Here is a 20,255-nt window from a genome sequence, read left to right as displayed (position 1 = left end):
AAGAAATACTATTAAATTCAGTGTCGAAAATAAGAACTTTAACACCCCAAAGCAATAATACAATATTAGAAGTGACATGTGAAGATAAATAATAAGCTATACAATTTTAATCATATTGTAGAAATAATTTCAATCCCAAATTACTTGTGTATTTTTTAAACAAAAAACAATATTTGAATAACTGCATTTCATAAACCCCCTAGTAAACTGTAAGACCTTACTCAAAAGCCAAAAGCTCAAAAACACCTTATTCAAAATAATCCTGGTTTGCTCAATCCTCAAAAATTGGCCCACTTATTAAGTATGGTACATTTCTTAATGCTCGGGGGTATGGGCATAAGTCTATCTTTCAAAAACTCAGCTTATGGCAAGGATATGGAGAAATGGGAACCCTCTTACACTGTTGGTGGGAATGCAAACTGGTGCAGCTGCTCTGGAAAACCGTGTGGAGGTTCCTCCAAAAATTAAAAATAGATCTACCCTATGACCCAGCAATAGCACTGCTAGGAATTTACCCAAGGGATACAGGAGTGCTGATTCACAGGGGCACATGTACCCCAATGTTTACAGCAGCACTTTCAACAATAACTAAATTATGGAAAGAGCCCAAATGTCCATCAACTGACAAATGGATAAAGAAGATGTGATTTATATATACAATGGAATACTACTTGGCAATGAGATAGAATGGAAATCCTGCCATTTGCAGCCATGTGGATGGAACTGGAAGGTATTATTCTAAGTGAAATAAATCAGTCAAAGAAAGACATATCATATGTTTTCACTCATATGTGGAACTTGAGAAACCTAACAGAAGACCATGGGGGAAGGGAAGGGGAAAAAAATAGTTACAAAAAGAGAGGGAGGGAGGCAAACCATAAGAGACTCTTAAATACAGAGAACAAACTGAGGGTTGATGGGGAGAGGGGAAGGGGAAAATGGGTGATGGGCATTGAGGAGGGCACTTGTTGGGATGAACAACAAATGTTGTATGTAAGCGATGAATCATAGGAATCTACCCCCAAAACCAAGAGAGCACACTGTATACACTGTATGTTAGCCAGCTTGGCAATAAATTATATTAAAAAAATAATATAAATAAAAGATTCCACACTAAAATGAAAAAAATGAAATAAAAAGCTCAGCTTAGAGGATAAATGTATTTTAAAATGTACAGTACCAAATGTATATGGGATAAAACTTCCACCATCCTGGGACCATGGTTTGCCCCTCTGTCTAAGCCCTTCTTTCCCTCCAGAGGAGTCACCAAGTTTATTGGTCAGAACACAGGACAAGTATTGAGCCTGGGCAGGGATCTGGATCCCAAGTCTTGCTTGCACGGTGAGTCATGAGTCACACCTCCAGGGCCAGGCTCTGGCCATAGTGTTCCTCTCCATTCTACGCCCTGCTCCTCTGAGACAGGGTGGACCAGCCAGGTTGAGTTGGATCAGAAGACAGGGTTATCAGGCATGAGCAAAGAGAAATATGATCAGGGCTGGTGAATTGCCAGGCTAAAACACAGGCATGACAGAGTCAGTTTTTTATGTTAGATAGACCATTCTGGCAGCACTGTGGAGGATGATGGATGGGAGAGGCAGAGGCTATGTAGGCGGTGACTGCACTAATGCAACTAACTTCAAGTGATCCTCCAACTTTGATGATCCTCCTTTGATGATAATCAGACTTGCTCTAGGGACCCCAGCCAGTGTCAAAGAGAATGCAACTGGAAGAGAAGGACTGGGGCACTTGGGTGGCTCAGTCGGTTAAGCGACCAACTTCAGCTCAGGTCATGATCTCCCGGTTTGGTTGGTGAGTTCCAGCCCCACATCCTGGCTCACCGCTGTGAGTCTGTCAGCGCAGAGCCTACTTCAGATCATCTGTTCCTCTCCCTGCCCCGCTTGCACTCTCCCAAAAATAAATAAATATTTTTTTAAAAAGGAAGAGAAGGATGGCTGGCATGGGCATACACTGTCTCACTCCAGCTGACTCCTACTGCTTGATAATGGCCGCCTGGAGCATGGTACTGAGAAGAAATCAACAGCTAAAATCTAGTCTAGCGGGGAAGTGCTTCTCCATCCATTGATGATACCCTTCTTGCCAAAGAAGGTGAAAGCAGAACAGATGTGTGCTATTCATTTCCAAAACTGTATTACAGTGTGTGTTAGAGGTGTAAAATAGAGAAAGAAGGAAAAGAAGGTGAATAGGAGGGATTAAAAGAAAACTGACAGGAGGAGGAGAAGCAGGGATTAGCACACATGTGGGAGCTGCATTTACAACTGAGGCATGACCGCAAGGGTGAGGCTTAGAAAGGAACAAGAAACCCCATGAGTCCTTCTCAACCTCCACTCTCAATACATCTCAACACAGTGTTGAAACTCTGCCCACCCAGGGTTTCTCCTGGGGAGGAGTCCACAGTCTATCTGCGGTGCTAGTGAAAAACGCAGATCCTTGGTGCTCAAATGAATCAAAATGTGGCCTTGCAATATACCTAACTCTATTCAATACAATAACTAAAAACATCTTGAGTCAAATGAATTCTCACTATAATCCCAGAAGTATGACATTTACTATATAAGAAAACATGGTCAATCACAATAGAGGGAGATAATTATATATAACTGTACTGACAGAATCACATTAAAAGGTGATAGTGTTGGGGAAAACTAAAAGGATTTGCTGTATCTTGCCAGATCCTACAGTGTAGCATTGAAAATTATATATTCTGGATTTTGTTATAAGTCCAGATTGGTTGTAAGTCCATACAGGTTGGCTGCAGAACTGCCTAGAAGAAGCACCAGTTGGGGGTCATGTATAATCCAAGGAGTAATAATTCTAATACATTGTATGAGGTTATTTTGTAGCAAATACCTTCTTAAATTCATCTTCTTTATCATTAAAATCAGCCTGAGGCAGGATATTAGTCTCATAATCAGGGTTTTCACCCTCTTCTGTTTCACTTCCAAAAGCAACATGCTTCCTCTGTTCTATAGATAAATGATAAAACAAAAATACAACCTTTAGTATTGAGCATTTGATTTATTCCATATGGCCAAACCTTCCTAGGAAACCCCTTCTTTAAAAGTTCTTAATTAAGGGTGCCTGGGTGGCTCTGTCAGTTAAGCATCTGACTTTAGCTCAGGTCATGATTTCGTGGTCTGTGGGTTTGAGCCCCGTGTCGGGCTCTATGCTGACAGCTCGGAGCCTGGAGCCTGCTTTGGTTTCTGTGTCTCTCCTCTGCTCGTGCTCTGTCTCTCTCTCTCTCTCTCTCTCTCTCTCTCTCAAAAATAAATAAACATTAAAAAAAATTAAAAGTTCTTAATTTAAAAATTTAAGACTTGTTTCTGTAGGAATCATCTTTGAATTCAATTTAAATCACTCATCTCAATAGAATCATAATTCTACTAAGAAATACACTCTTATATATGCTGCAGCTTAGTATACAGAATTAAAAATATTTGGGGGCACCTGGGTAGCTCAGTCAGTTAAGTGCCTGACTCTTGATTTCAGTTCAGGTCATGATCTCACAGTCATGAGATGGAGTCCTGCATCAGGCTCTGCTCTGAACGTGGAGCCTGCTTAGGATTCTCTCTCTTCCTCGCTCTCTGCCCCTCCCCCCCTCAAAAAAAATTTTAAGAGCATTTTACATATTATCTTTCTAAAATATGTGTTTACCTTTTGAATACTCTAACTTAATAAGCTGATATTTGGGGTTTTCGACACTTCTGAAGAAAGCTAATTAAACTAAGTAGACAAACTAAGTGGAAAAAAGAAAAAGAAAACATGCTGTCAATACTTATTTAAACTCGTAGTTTCTTAGCCTTGGCACTATTTTTTTTTAATGTTTATTTATTTTTGAGAGACAGAGACAGAGAGAGACAGAACGTGAGCTGGGGAGAGGCAGAGAGAGAGGGAGACACAGAATCCGAAGCAGGTTCCAAGATCTGAGCTGTTGGCACAGAGTCTGACACAAGGCTCGAACCCACGAACTGTGAGATCATGACCTAAGCTGAAGTCAGATGCTTAACAGAATGAGCCACCCAGGCACCCCAGCACTATTTTTTTTTTAATTTTATTTAAATCCAAGTTAGTTAACATATAGTGTGATAATGGTTTCAGGAGTAGAAATCAGTGATTCATCACTTACATAGAACACTCAGTGCTCATCCCAACAAGTGCCCTCCTTAATGCTCATCACCCATTTGGCCCATCCCCACCCACTTTCCCTCCAGCAACCCCCAGTTTGTTCTCTGTATTTAAGAGTCTGTTATGGTTTGCCTTCCTCTCTGTTTTTATCTTATTTTTCCTCCCCTTCCCCTATGTTCATCTGTTGTGTTTCTTAAATTCCACATACGAATATAACCATATGACATTCATCTTTCTCTGACTTATTTCCCTTAGCATAATACACTCTAGTTCCATCCATTCCATCCATATTGTTGCAAATGGCAAGATTTCATTCTTAGCACTATTGATATTCTTTGTTATTGAAGGCTGTCCTGTGCCCTGTAGGGCTGTCACCAGCACCCCTGACCTCTACCCACTAGATGCCAATAATATTCCCCATGATGCACAATGACTAAAAATGTCTCCAGACATTTTAGAATGCTGTACCGGAAAGAAACAAAGAGAGACAGAGAGAGATTAACAATAGCAAGCCTAAGACTGCTTGCAGCATTGGTCCTGATTCCCACTATCCTCTAGTTGATATAAAAAGGGCCTAAGCAGTTTCTGCACAGTTTCACTGTGCCTAAGCAGTTTCTGCAAATGATGTGGTATATGCTGAACACATGCTTTCCTTCAGGGAGTCTGGAATCTTGGTGCCTGCTAAGCAGAAGGCACCCACCTGCAAACACATCTATAACTCTTGCAATTCAAACTTTAGAACTAGCAAAATTACCCGGTAACGGTTTTGCTGTTTTCCCACTGTCCTTAACTTCATAAATAGCTTCAAATATTAATATAAGTTCTTTGACAGCTTCTTCCACATGCTTACTTTTGTGGTTTAGGATATCAGCCCATTCTTTTGTGTATGTCTGTTAAATAAAGCAATGACTATTAATTTACAGATGCTTAAAAATACTGTGAAACTTAATTTATAAAACTATAATTAACAGCACTTGAAAATAACTAGAGATAGTTGCCAATAGCATAATGTTTCAGATCCCATACTCTCAATGGCTAAAGGCATACCTGAGAAGGCCCAAGCAAAGAAAAAGAGGAAAGAAAAATAAAAACTTACCTGATTCAATCACACATAAACATCTACCTTCACATTTATATGGTGAAAAGAAAGAAGGCAGAGGTGCCTGGCTGGCTCTGTCGGTAGAACATACAACTCTTAATCTTGGGGATATGAGTTCAAGCCCTGTGTTAGGGGTAGAGTGTACTTAAAAAAAGAAAGAAAGAAAAACAAAAGAAAGAAAGAAAGAAAGAAAGAAAGAAAGAAAGAAAGAAAGAAGGCTGAAAGACAGGAGAGATAATGATGTCAAAAGTTGAAAATGAGAAGTTTTTAAAAAGACAATCCAAAGTGTTGCTTTGAGATTCAAACGAGATAAGGCTTTTAAGTGAGCAAGTGAGCACGGTGCTTGCTTATGCCAGGCATCAATTTAAGAGCTTTATGTGTATTAACTCATTTAATTAAATGACAACTGCTTGAGATGGGTAATATTATTGTCCCCATTTCACAAATTAGAAAACTGAGGCTCAGAAAGAATGAGTAACTTGTCCAAAATCACATAGCAGGTGGTAAACATAGGAGTTTACAACCAGCATTGTCTGATTTAAAAGTCTGTGCTCTGCCTTTCTGAACTTTTCGAATAGGCTTTGGGAAGAAGCTGAGAAGTAGTTAAATTCAGAAAAGAAAACTGGTCTATAAAACTGAATAGACCTTTTGACATATCTACAATGTCCACCACATTTTAGAGAGAGAAAAATAAATGGGAGCATTCCACCCTTCCCAATTTATTCACCACAGTGGTAAACACTGGAATGCCAGTGGTAAGAGCCACTTCAGATAAGCAGGGAAAGCAAACAACTCTAAAGAGGCAGAAAACAGATTAGTGGTTGCCTAGGGCTGGAGAGGTTGAGATGAAATTGTGTTATAAATGTTCTAAAATTGTGGCGATGGCTGTATAACTCCGTGAATAAACTCAAACCCTTGAATTGTACGCTTTAAATGGGTAAAATTGCATGGTGTGTGAACCACATCTCCATAAAGTTATTACCAGTAATAATCCATGCCAGAAATCACCTAAGCTAGGAATTGGAGGAAAGCAAATGGAGATGGGAACTGAAAGATGGGGAAGTGAAGACAGCATGCACGAGAAGCTGGTGAAGTTTGGTTGTGAATGAGAAGTGAAGGGAGGTGTGGGAAGGTTTTTGTTTGTTGGCAAGGAAAAGATAATCCGGCACATTACACTGTGAGGGGGAGGAGTCCGGTGGAGGGGACGAAGTTGAAGATCTACAAGAGAGGGAAGAAGACTAGGGGAGGAAGGTTGCCAGGAGGGCAAGGAGGTGTGGGATCTAGAGCCCATCTGGAGGACCTAGATTTTGAAAAGAGGTCGAAAACTTTCTCCATGGACCATTCTTAGAACTCAGAGAAGAACAGACTGAAATACTGAGGGGAAGTCCAGGGACAGACTGGAAAGCCAGTCAAAATGATTTTCTTTCTTTCTTTTTTTAATTGAGATATAATTCATAATGTAATAGCACAAAAAGTACCCTTGTAGAGTGTACAACTCATTGGTTTTTGGTATATTCATAGAATTGTACAACCATCCCTGCTATCTAATTCCAGGACATTTTCATTTCCCCCCACAAAGAACCCGCATACCCATTAGTAGTCCCTCCTCATCACCCATCTGGCAGCCACTAATCTATTTTCTGTCTCTACGGAGCCAAGGTGATTTTGTTGAAATGACTTTTAACAACCTTTAATGTATTTACCAGTTTTCCTATCATAACTTGAATCAAATTTCCCTGATTTTCTATTCCATTTGTATACCTATCGAGAATCAGATATGTCAGTCAGGGTTCGTCAGGAAAACAGATGCCACACCAGCTATTTTAACCAACAGAATGAGAGGATTTAATATAGACAATTGGTAAAACAACTGTTAAAGGACCAAAAAAGGCAAAAGGGATGCAAAGGTCACACAGAGAGTTACTTCAGGAAGCAGCTCCCATACCTGGGGAGTGGGAGAGCAAAGGCAAGAGGCTGGAGTTTTTAGACCTAGAGCTGGGAAGTGAGGAAACTGCCCAGTTGGTGCTACTGCCTCAGGAGCTCAGAGAGAGACGTCATGGTGTTGGTACATCTGAGAAGCACAAGAAGCTGGTCCTGGAAGGACTGGAAAAAGCTAGAACCTAGGATTAACTGCCACTGCCAGTTAAGAGAGGTCGTCTGACTGTATTGAGAACGGGAAGAAAAACAGGAAAGAGCAAGTCCCTTCTCTCTCCTCCATCCTTCTTCTAGCAGCACTATTGGCAAAACCTAAAAGGGAGCCAGCTGGCCAAAGATAAATGTAGTTTGCAGAGTCCCAGCCTCAGCGTCACAGAGCAAAAGATCCAATTTGAAGCCACTGAATGACTACAAATATCCCTGGTTCCCAAATATGGTCTGAAACCACTGGTTGGCCCAAACTAACCTCCTCCCCCCCAACATTAGCATTATGTGTGCATGTTTCCAAAACTTAATTCTGTCCAGAGTATTACTAGACTTTCCCGGTCATTTTAAATCTTACTCTGCCTTCACTATTAATGGCCTACCTGATGCAAAGGCAGCCCACATATCACTAGACCTTAGATACCTCTGACGCAAGTGAGTGGGGCATACTGACTGGCAAAGCACTCTTCAAAATTCCACCTCTCGTATCTCTGCCTGCAGTTTGGAGACTTAACACTTATCTAATAGTAATAACTTCTTCTGTTGTGATGTCAATGCAATCGCCACATTCACACCCACTCACACTTAATCTGTCCCAATTTCCCCGATTTGTGTGATCTGTTTCTCTTTCTATGCACATAAAAATTCTTGGTTCATGTTTTCAAAGTAAATTCGATCTGGTAAGTGTGAGTATTTCCCCACTGAGCAGTTGACTGTGTCACAACAATTATAGGTACATACCAATAGAAGATGATTATCATTATAAGTGGAACAAAAAGAAGGACATCCGTATAGGTATTCCCTGCCCCTTTTAATTGTGTTTGTTTATAAGTAGGGCCTGGTATGAAGTACATACATATAGTGAAATTCTAGGATGAGCGAGAAGAAAATGGCAGGCAGGAAATTACCCCTAGCCCCTGCAGCAGGAAACAGGAGACTTCTTTGGAAATTTTCAGTTGCTGAGAAAAGATCATTACGGAATCTGAAGGGCTCTCCCTCATAGAATAATATGGAATCCAGTAAAAAGAGCAGATGGGGGAGAGTCTTGGATTTATAATTTTGCAGCTGACCTGGACAGTAATCAACTCAGGTTGAAACAGGGATTCAGAGGTCTCTGAGAGGAAGTCTCTTGGGAGAAAAATGGGACTCTGAAATAATAGCGTATTTGAAGGAAAATGTGAAAAGAAAGGCAATTAGAACCCCTAGGGAAAACAAAAAGTTGTATAAGAAAAGATGTATTGTATGTTCAGTACTTGATTCTGCATTGGCTGATATTTACACAGGCATAATAAAGTGTTGCTACTTACTATCACTGTTTAACTAAAAATAATTTTATAACTATATTGAGAAGACAAAAGAGGAGTGATAGAGGATAGGGTCAAAAAGCTAAATGCTCACTTATTGAAGCGGGAAGAAAATAATGTGCAAATTTGCTAACTCAAGAAATAGCACCCGAAGTATATTACTTAGAGATGTAGAAATAATACTATAAGGAATGACTAAAAGTTTAAAATGAGTGCCTTTCGTAGGACCCAGATTGTGATCTCCAGGTACCATTTTCCACTGGTAACATGGAAAGGCATGAGGGCTAACTAGAGAAATGGGTGATCCCAGACCTGGGGCAGGAAATGTACAAGATGAGCGTAAGGTACCCTCTAGTTCCAGAAAGCAAGGAAGCTTTCAAAAACTACTGGAGTCATGTTAAAAATATAGAAGCCAGCTTGAAGGATTCCACTGAAAAAAGATGGAAAAACTTAACATCAAAAAGACATACAAATGACCAAGAGACACATGAAAAGATGCTCAACATCACTGATCATCAGGGAAGTACAAATCAAAACCACCATGAGATATCACCTCACACCTGTCAGGATGGCTAAAATCAAAAACACAAGAAACAAGTGTTGGTGAGAACATGGAGACAAAGGAACCCTCTTGCACCACTGGTGAAAATACAAACAGTGGTGCAGCCACTGTGGAAAACAATATGGAGGTTCCTCAAAAAGTTAAAAATAGATCCAGTGATCACACTACTGGGTATTTACACAAAAAATACAAGAACAGTAATCTAAAGGGATACATGCATCCTATGCTTATTGCAGCATTATTTATAATAGCCAAATCATGGAAGCAACACAAGTACCCATCAATAGATAAATGGGTAAAGAAGATGTGGTATATATAAACAATGGAATATTACCCTCCATAAAAAAAGAATGAGATCTTGCCACTTACAACAACATGGATGGAAACAAAACAAATGATCAAATGAACAAATAGAACAAAACAGAAACAGACTCATAAATATAGAAACAAACTGGTGCTTTTGTTTTCTGGAGAGATGAGCAAAATAGGTGACGGGAATTATAATCACCAGTTATAAATCAGTCACAGAGATGTAAAGTATAGCATAATAGTCAATGATATTGTAATAATGTATGGTGACAGATGGTGACTCTGCTTATTATGGTGAGCACAGAGTAATGTATAGAATTGTCAAATCACTATGTTGTACACCTGAAACATTAACATAACATTGTATGTCAACTATACTTCAATAATTAAAAAAGAGAGACAGGCACCTAATCATATTTGCTTCCTGAGAAACAGTGTATTGTGCCAGCGCCATTTAAATAATCCATCGTTTTCCCCACTGAACTAAAAATACTATCTTTGACACGTATTAATTTTTATTGTGATTTTTTTTCTCCTAGATTCTTTATTTTGTCCCTCTAAGTTATGTTTTTTTCTGTTAATGCCATATTAATTTGATTACAATGGGTTTCTGTATTTTCATTTTTTATTACCTATTCCTTATTATTAATTAATTTAAAATAATATAATTTAATACAATTTATGAAAAGAATTGTATAGGAATTCTAACTGGAAGTGTATTAAATGTATATAGTAATTTGTAAAAAAAAAATGATGGATTTTTTTTACAGGAGATTAAATACAAAATCCAGCTAAATATTCTTTATAAGAGAAAACCTAAAATAGGAGAACCCAGAAAGGTTGAAAAAAAAACAGAATAGAAAAAGATATATCTGGAAAATAATAACCGAACAAAGCCAGTGTAGCTACATTAATGTCAAACACAATAAACTTCAAGGATAAAAAGCTTAACAATGATGGAACGAATAGCCAGGAAGACACAATCATTTTAAATTTGCATGCTCCAAGAACAGGATGTAAAAATGGATCATTTAGTGTTGTCTCTGTTACAGCCAAGGTCCCAGTGCTGGGAACAAATGATTTTAAGGTCCTACATATTATGAAGAAGTGAATTCTTAAATGGTAGCAGGGGAGGCAACCATTAGCCCTTTGCCCATCTTGAGATTATAGAAAGGAAGCTTGATCATTGGTAGAGATCAGGTAGAAATAAGTGTAGCATCCTTCAAAAGAACTACTCAGAGAACTTGACCCATGTCCTCTAGAATTTGGGGATGAAGGGGCTGACTCATGTCTAATTAGTCCTGAGGCAAGAGGCCAACTGGCTTATCCAAACCCCTAAAGGCATGAAGAGGTGTCCTGGAAAGAAGAAGCTGAATTTCCATAGCAACAGGGTCAAAGGACCCTGTATCCCATAGGCAGGATTGGAGCCCATGAGACAGAGGCACCCTTGGTTGTCTTGTAAAGGACACTAGCAAGGTGACCCAAACCAGCAGAGTAAGTGTAGCAGAAGCACATGGCAGGCAAGAAATAAAAGAGTCCAGTTCAAGATGTAAAGTGAGTACTTCTAGGAGAGATTGTGTTATGTGTGTTATGTGTTATGTGCCAGACCGTTAGAGTTCCTATTTTTGTAATTTTGAGCCAATGGAGAATAAATAGATACTCAAATAATTTCAAATAGATAGATACTCAAATAATGTGATGCTGAGGTTAGGTTTTGTCCTATGGAGACTAGATGCCACTGCTGGTTGAAGGCTTTAAGATCACGAGTTTCACAATCAGATTTGGTGGCAATGTGGAGAATGGATATGATGGAGCCAGATATAGAGAAGAGAGACCAGTCACATCATAACATCAAGCACTAAACTCAAAATGAGCCTTAAGGGCATGACCTAAGAAAGGGGTAGTAAGTATGGAGAAGAAGAAGCAATTAATTCAAGCAAACTTGGAGTAAAAGGCAAAAACTGGCCTGAAGACAATTGGCCTGAAGCCTGAAGACTGACTGGAGGTAGGAAATGGGAGTGTGAAAAGGACTCCAAAGGACTCCCAGATTTCTGTGAGTGGCTTAAAGGGCAAGGATGTGGTAGTTAAAACCAAGAGGTAATCAATATTGCCCTGGGAGTAAACACAGAGGAGGAAGAGCAGTAAACCACTGACAGAAGGAACCCCAGGAAACTCCAGCATGAGGTTGAGGATATTAGTAAGATCCTATCTAGGGTGTGGCCATGGACTTGAGTTGTTGAAGTCTTGTAAGTCTTTGAATCTGAGGATTTCCAAAAAAGCAAGGATGTCTATATACTACTAACAGAGATTTCCACGTTTAGATTATAAATTCACATTTTAGGTATATGAGCCAGTATTTCTATGATTAAAATATAACACATAAATGCATACCTCATTGAGTGTCAACATATCTTCTACTTTGGTGGCACCACTTTCAGGCAGGGAAATTAACACAGTTTTGGCTATCTCCTTTAGAACTGTATCAATATGCATTTCACACAAGTCGCTGATCTACCAAGAAGAAAAAACATGGAGAGGAAAACTCTTCTTTCATCCAAGATTTATTTGAGTTATAAAATAATTTAGAGGGCTGTATCTTGAAACTTGGGGCCTGAGCCAAGATAATTTGGTGGGAATTGTAGGAGTACATTTACAAAGAAAGCTTGACGTGGAACTAAAGTTTTATAGAGCAGCAACATATGTCATAATCTGATATACGTTATCTCTTTTAATCCTTATTCTGGCCCATGACTCATTACTATCCAAGTTTTACAGCTAAAGAAACAAAGGCTCAGATAAGCAAAGTAACCTGGGAAGGAACGCAAAAGGCAGATCATTGTACCTAGATTTATCTGACTCTCAAGCCTCTGAGTTTTGTCTATTGACCCTGCTGTCATCAGAGAAAAGCACATCTAAGAAGGTATGCATGTTCTATGTAGAAAAGATGGCAGAAATCAACAGACAGTTTCCATTAGGTGAATGCCTCATCTAACTAACATTAGATGTATTAATATTTAAGCACTCCATTTTGCCATTTTCCACAGTCTACAATTATTCCATTTTCTAAACTACACTGTGGAGTTGAACTACCATTTTAACATATTGAAGGCAAGTAATTCAGAGACAAAAACAAGGCAACTCTGCATGAAAAGGCCCCAAAGCAGTTAGAGAAACATAAAGCATTATTTTTTTTAACTCAATAGATGTCCTTTTAGTTAAGAGTCACATCCTTTAAATAGCTTTCATAGATAAGCAAACTATTATTTATAGCCTGAGTATTAATGTATGTAGTTTAAAAAAATGTATTTATCATACCTTCTTTAAAAGTTGATTGAACATATCCAAAACCGAGTCAACTTCTTGAAAGAAGCTCTCTAGTGTTAAAGATGACCATGTTAATATTGTGAGCCCTTGTCTCAACACAGATTCCACCTAGAAAAAGAAAAGAAAAAAAACATAGCGGCTTCCATGATTAACAACAACATTTGCATTTACTTAAAAAGGCTTTCTTTTTATTACCTGGAAATATTATAGGTTATATTTCCTTAATTTTATTTCTCTCCATTATACTTGGTAAAGGTGACTTTGTTTTTTAATCACCTTCGGCTGTCCATGAAGAATCATGGATTCTTAGAAAGTGCTCGTTATTTAGATTTAGTTGTTTTTCAAAGGCAACAAAACTTGTTGACAAGAAATCATTCTATAGGAGAAATACAGCTATAATGTTGAACTAGAAAGATAGCGGATCTAGGCAAGAATAGATAAAATCCATAATCTGTGGAACGGGAATCTAATTTTAAACACCAGGGAAATCAATATAAAACCTTCAGCATTACCAACCTTTTTCATTCTCGGGGTCATCAGATTGACAAACACTGAAGGCACTTCCTGACATAAGTCATCATAATACTGCAGAAGACCCTGTTGAAAGTCAAAATGGTGTGTTTTACTTTAATTTATTTTAAAGCAAGTCATATTTTGATTCACACCAGGAAGGTGTCATTATACCTGTTTCCTCATGGTCCTGCCAAGATTAAGGCCGTTCACCTAAATTTATATTAATTTACCATACTTTTTCCTCACCTGTAAATTACCTTAGCATCTCCTTTAAACAGCAAGTCAGTGGAGCTTTCTAGAGTTGTATTTTTCATATTTACTATTTAATTACCTTTCTCTATTTATGCTATTTTATTTTATTTTATTTTATTTTTCAACGTTTTTTTATTTATTTATTTTTGGGACAGAGAGAGACAGAGCATGAACGGGGGAGGGGCAGAGAGAGAGGGAGACACAGAATCGGAAACAGGCTCCAGGCTCCAGGCTCCGAGCCATCAGCCCAGAGCCTGACGCGGGGCTCGAACTCACGACCGCGAGATCGTGACCTGGCTGAAGTCGGACGCTTAACCGACTGCGCCACCCAGGCGCCCCTATTTATGCTATTTTAAATAGCATGGATAATTATCTTTTCAAGATGTCTCTCATTATAAGTTTTTCCCCGTTCTGGAACACATGAAAGCATACTTATTATTGATGTCACACTTGTTTTCTTGAATCAAAATAAATGTATGCACAATCAGAATTAATAGGCTTATAGATTTTCTTTTAGATATTTTTTAGAGATGAACCGTAATGATCAATTTTTGACCACTTCATAATTTATTGCAGGGTGTGATGGGAAATAAGGATTCCAATTAATCCTTCCCCAAATTAATAATATTAAGCTGTTTCAATGTTTACTTAATAGTTTCAAAGTTATCAACTCCTTTCCACCTTTTATATTCCCAGTATTCTGTTTTCACATCAGTATTTTAATACTATCAAGAAGAAACAAGGGAATATAACATGGTATGCTAACTATATTGAAATTTAAAATAAAATAAAATAAAATAAAATAAAATAAAATAAAATAAAATAAAGGAAAAGAATAAAGAGCCCAGAAATAAATCCCTGACATATGGCCAATTAATTTACAAAGAAGCAAGAATATACAAAGGAGCCAAAAATATACAATGAGGAAAGGACAGTCTCCTCAATAAATAGTATTGGGAAAACTAGACTGTCACATGCAAAAGAATGAAACTGGACACCTATCTTAAATACATACACACAAATCAACTCACAATGGATTAAAGACTTAAATTTTAGACCTGAAACGGTAAAACTCTAAAAAAAGAAAACATGGGGTAAGCTCCTTGACAGCTGTCTTGACAGGCAGTGATTTTTGGATTTAACCAAAAGCATAAGCAACAAAAGCAAAAATAAACATGTGGCACTCCATCAAAGTAAAAAGCTTCTGCACAGCAAAGAAAACCATCAACAAAATGAAAAGGCAGCCTATGGCAACAAAAACAACAACAACAACAACAAAAATGCGAAAAACTAACAATCCAGTTAAAACACATGCAAAGGAACTAAATAGACATTTTTCCAAATAAGAGACACAAAAGGACAATAGGTACATGAAAAGGTAGTCAATTATCATTAACCATCTGGGAAATGCAAATCAAAACCACAATGAAATGGTACCTCACGCCTATTAGAATGGTTATTCTCAAAACAAACAAACAAACAAACAAACACCCAAGAGATAACAAGTGTTGGCCAGGATATGGAGAAAAGGGAACACTTGTGCACTGTTGGTGTGGATGTAAATTGGTGCAGCCACTATGAAAAACAGTCTAGAGTTTCCTCAAAAAATTTTAAGATAAAAATACCATATGATATAGCAATTCCCACATCAGGGTCTCAAAGAGATATCTGGACTCCCATGTTATTTGCAATAGCCAAGATATGGGAACATCCATCAATAAATGGATGTGTAAAGAAAATATGGTATATATATGCAGTGGACTATTACTCAGCCTTGAGAAAGAAAGATATACTGCCATTTGGAACAACATGGATGGGCCTTGAAGGCATTATGCTAAATGAAATAAGGCAGACAAAGAAAGACAAACACTGTATGATGCCACTTATATGTGGAATCTAAAAAAGCTGAACTTGTAAAAACAGCAGAAAAGTGATTGCCAGGGGCTGGGGGTGGTGAGGGAATACGAAGAGTTTGGTAAAAGGCAGCAATCGTTTAGCTAAAGATGAATAAGGACTGAGGATCTGATGATTAACATGGTGGCTATAATTGATAACACTACAGCATATAATCAAATTTTACGAAGAGAGTAGAACTTAAACATTCTCACCAAAAAAAGAAACAAATATACAAATATACATAATATATGCGTGCACGCACGCACACACACACATATATATATGTGTGGTATGTATATATATATATGAGGTATGTATATATATATGAGGTATGTGTATATATATATGAGGTATATATATATATGAGGTATGTGTATATATATATGAGGTATATACATATGAGGTATATATATATGAGGTATATATATATATATATGAGGTATATATATGAGGTAATGAATGTGTTAATTAGATGACAGGAATACTTTCACAATGTATATGTATATCAAATCATCATGATGCACACTTTAAATATCTTACAATTTTATTTGTCAGCTGCACCTCAATAAAACTGAAGAAAAATGAACAATCAACGTAATAACAAATTTCCCCTCAATATCACATCAGCACAACTCCAGTGATGTATTTTTCTTTTACCGAAACAAAAAACTCCCTCAAAAATAATTTAAAAATATAATCTATCTTACCTGCAAATGTAATTTATCTGCTTTCAATTTACTCTCCAGTTTTAGCAATCTCTTTGCCTCTTCTGGTACATCCAGCTTCATTTTTATCATGCACTTAGTTTCCCGAACAACTTCCAAAATTTTGGGATCAAAATTAACCAGCAACTTCCCTGTCTCTGGGTGTCGCACAAAAAGTGTGGCTTGTAAAGCTACAAATAAAATGATTATTGGCATTAGTTTTTTTGGATTTCTTTCCTGCTTCCAGCCATGTTTACATGCCTGTCTTCTCCACTGGGTACTGACCTCTTAATAGAACAATAGCTTTGGATATCCTAGGTGCTAAGGCATAGCATCTGACATGTGGTCAGTGCTCAAAACTCAGATAAATGAATGCAGAGTGTCTGCAAAGCCATACAATCAGATCCAGAGAGATAAAAATGGACGAAGAACATACAGTCTTCGTGCTATGAACTGCAATACTTTTGTGAGTGGATCTAAGAAAGCTATAATGCAATGTAGTTTATTTTAATGGATTGTGATTTAACCCCTGTGAGAGAAATGGAAGGAGTACACGCTACAAAATATGACACACCTCATATGATGAACTCTTTCTCACAACCCCAAACTGCTTCTTTAAAGAGGCTTATCTGAACTAAGCCTCCATCTTGAATTTCTGGTAACTAAGTTCAGTATCAATAATTAATATTTATTAAACACCATGGCATTGTAAACTTCTAGGTTGTAGAGGAAGACTTTTTTAGGCTACGCCAAAACTACCACCTGAATATCATTCATATACATAGGAATTTTCAGGCATGCTTTTTATTATGAATTGAAATAAATAATCCCGGTCAGTGGTGAGTAGCCATAGCTTATTTGTTATCCTAACGTGAATTATTTCTAGAGGCATAATAATAACACACTTCTAGACAAGTATGTGCTAGCTTAAATTACACCTTATATTAACAAACACTACTACCATGAGAATTCCCTATGTATCTTCCAAGCCTCACATTGCTTCATAGAATGTGGCTGCATTGAATTTCTAGTAAAATAAAATAGTCTGTATATCCCTTTGAAGTTAGTTGACTTTTATTCATCAATTAGTCTTGAGATGGTTCTTAATGCTGTTGGTTGCATGAGGATTTCAACTAAAAATTTTACTTAATTCGTTTGGAATCTTTTTTAAATTGGGCCAGAAATCATTGATCCTCCCAAGTAAATTCCAAAATAACCTTGGAACGTTCATCTAATGAAATCTATCTTCCTTAAGTCTGTACTGAGCTTTCTTGAAAGGACGAAATGGTCAGCGAGACCGCTAAGAATAATGACAGCCAGGAAGTCAGCTCCAGAACTGAGTGGCATTTCATTAAACTTTATAGAGCAACCATCTAAAAGAGGCCAACACCAGATCCCCAATTATTATTCTGAGTTCCTATATTGTTAAATATAGCCACATCAATACAACAAGAAGCTTTGCAGAACAATTTATTTCCACTTCACAATTTATTTCCATTTCATAGGAAAAGGCAGATTTAAATCCCAGCTTTGCCATTTCCTAGCTGTGTGATAATCTTGTGCAAGGGGCTTAATCTCTCAGTACCTCAGTTTCCTCTTCTATAAAATGAGGATAATTATAGTTCCTCATAGGGTCGCCATGAGGCTTAAAAGGAAGCTGCATATGTAAAGTGCTTTGACAAAGCCTGGCACATGGTAAGAACTATGTAAGTGTCAGCTATCACTGTTATTTAAAGGTTACAAGGATGAAACAGACATAGAGAGTATCCTTCGAATGTGTAGGGGAGGTAAGACAGATCCATAAAGCAGTAAGTGTCATGAGAAAGAACAGCAGATAAAGCATATAGAGGACTCGGAGTAGGAAGACGTTATTTTCTGCTGGGGGAACAAGGAGCTTTATGGAACTGGTAAGTGGTGAACTTGTTTTTGAGCATGTGCCAATAAGAGGAAAAACCACCGGGAAAAAGAAAAGTAGAAAAGTGTATGGTATTATACAAGCAAAACAGAACATGCTCCATTCTTCAGTTAACAATTCTCTTCTGCCCTTTTCCAGAATGTGAATTTTAAGTTTCTCTTAAGGCTCCTTTGAGAGTGTTGCTCTTAGCTGCCTCTATGGACCCTGCCTCCATAGGGTCCTACTGTACTCATTACCCAGAAACAGTTGGCCTGATACGAGTGGCTTATTAAAAGCTAAACTGAGGGGCCAGGTGGGGAAGACAGCCTGCAGAGTTGGGGCCCCGTCCTCCAGGACACAGGCATGAATGAATCAATAGCTTGTAATGGTGATGTGTCTTCAATAGCTAAAATATATGGGTCAGGAACCAAGAGGCAGGAAAAGAGCAGCCCCTCATACCATCACTCCCAGGGACCCAACTGCAGGATTTGTGCTTCCTGTGCCTGCAATTCTGTATACCCTGCTGGGGTGGAGATCCTGGTATGGAAGGAGAGACCTTTCTATCAGGGACTACAGTCAGGGTTCCATCAAGGTTATGGATAAAGCTGAAGGCTAAGATGGGACAAAGCAGGAACCTGGACCGCCCGACAATTGAGCCCACACAGTAACAACACCCCAGATCATGCCCGCATGGACGGATGATGGCTTGAAATCAGCCCTCCTCTGCTTCACAGTGAATTCTGCCCAATGCCTTGGCACCTCTCAGAAGTACCTAGACATAGCCCTAATACTGTGAATCTACTGGAGCTCAAAGTGAAGTAAAATTCCATTACAGAAAAAGAAAGGAAAGAAGTGAGGGAGGAAAAAAGGAGGGAGGAAAGGAGAAGGAAGGAGAGGGAAGGAAGGAAGGAAGGAAGGAAGGAAGGAAGGAAGGAAGGAAGGGAGGGAAAGAGGGAGGGAGGGGGGAGGGAGGGAAGAAAGGAAGGAAGGAAGGAAGGAAGGAAGGAAGGAAGGGAGGGAAAAAGGGAGGGAGGGGGGAGGGATGGAAGGAAGGAAGGGAGGGAGGGAAAGAGGGAGAGAGGGGGAGGGAAGGAGGGAGGGAAGGAAGGGAAAGAGGGAGGGAGGGGGAGGGAAGGAAGGAATGGAAAGAGGGAAGGAAGGAAGGAAGGAAGGAAGGAAGGAAGGAAGGAAGGGAAAGAGGGAGGGAGGGGGGAGAGATGGAAGGAAGGAAGGGAGGGAGGGAAAGAGGGAGGGAGGGGGGAGGGATGGAAGGAAGGAAGGGAGGGAGGGAAAGAGGGAGAGAGGGGGGAGGGAAGGAGGGAGGGAAGGGAGGGAAAGAGGGGGGGAGGGGGAGGGAAGGAAGGAATGGAAAGAGGGAAGGAAGGAAGGAAGGAAGGAAGGAAGGAAGGAAGACCAGCAAAGTGCAATTCTTTCTCCCCTGATTGGGACTGAGATTTGAATCTACAACATGATAAAACTGAAGATGAAAACTTCCCTAAATCTATGGAGAACTATCTATGAAGAGTCTCGATATTTACTTTTAAATACTGTTTCTTAGTGGGAAGTCACAATCTAAGTATATCAACTTTAAGGTGATAGCAACTGTTGCTTGTAAAATCAGAATATTATTTAGTAACTGTAAAGAAACAATTGTATTTTAAAAAGACATAATTGTATCATTCCCAAAGCTAAATATGACCATGATAATGTAGCATTAAAGGGATGTAAAAATTCTCCAGAACCATGAATTCATTCAAAATCACCTAACACCCCCACCTTAGTGTCACTGCATAGTCTTATACACACCATACTGTAACTGCGAGATCTCTCTGACCCAGGCTGTGTGATAGACCACCTCGAATTCCACCAGAACATAGGAAATTTTGTTATACTGACGAATGACAGCTTTACCTTCTGCACTTGACAAAATTTCTGAGTTTTTCTGTTTTTTTAAGGGGAAAAAAAGATTTATAATTAAAAGATTGTTGGTTGTTTTTGTATCCAAATCATAAAGCTGTTGGTACTTAAAATGTCATCAAATAATTATGTTAGCAACTTAGATTTTGCTTCAGAGTAAAATAGAGGTGAGGAAAGCCATACAAACTAAAGATGGAAG

General features: G+C 38.5%; 1 protein-coding gene across 6 annotated transcripts in view; it reads right to left on the bottom strand.

Annotated features, from left to right (window-relative positions):
• Positions 1-20,255, bottom strand: part of DNAH8 (dynein axonemal heavy chain 8) — a 325,383-nt gene that overhangs the window by 239,349 nt on the left and 65,779 nt on the right. For all 6 annotated transcript variants that reach the window (XM_042986265.1, XM_042986264.1, XM_042986266.1 and 3 more), the window contains 7 exons: positions 19,946-20,081; positions 16,249-16,436; positions 13,397-13,477; positions 12,872-12,988; positions 11,948-12,067; positions 4,898-5,033; positions 2,869-2,984 (listed from right to left, as the gene is read on the bottom strand). In XM_042986265.1, the coding sequence (XP_042842199.1) occupies positions 2,869-2,984; positions 4,898-5,033; positions 11,948-12,067; positions 12,872-12,988; positions 13,397-13,477; positions 16,249-16,436; positions 19,946-20,081 (894 nt within the window). The remainder of the gene's footprint in view (positions 1-2,868; positions 2,985-4,897; positions 5,034-11,947; positions 12,068-12,871; positions 12,989-13,396; positions 13,478-16,248; positions 16,437-19,945; positions 20,082-20,255) is intronic.

Source organism: Panthera tigris, chromosome B2 (genome assembly GCF_018350195.1).
Source record: "Panthera tigris isolate Pti1 chromosome B2, P.tigris_Pti1_mat1.1, whole genome shotgun sequence".
NCBI classification, from domain to species: Eukaryota; Metazoa; Chordata; class Mammalia; order Carnivora; family Felidae; genus Panthera; species Panthera tigris.
Note: the sequence above shows the minus strand (reverse complement) of the source record. Positions and strands in the feature narration are given on the sequence as shown.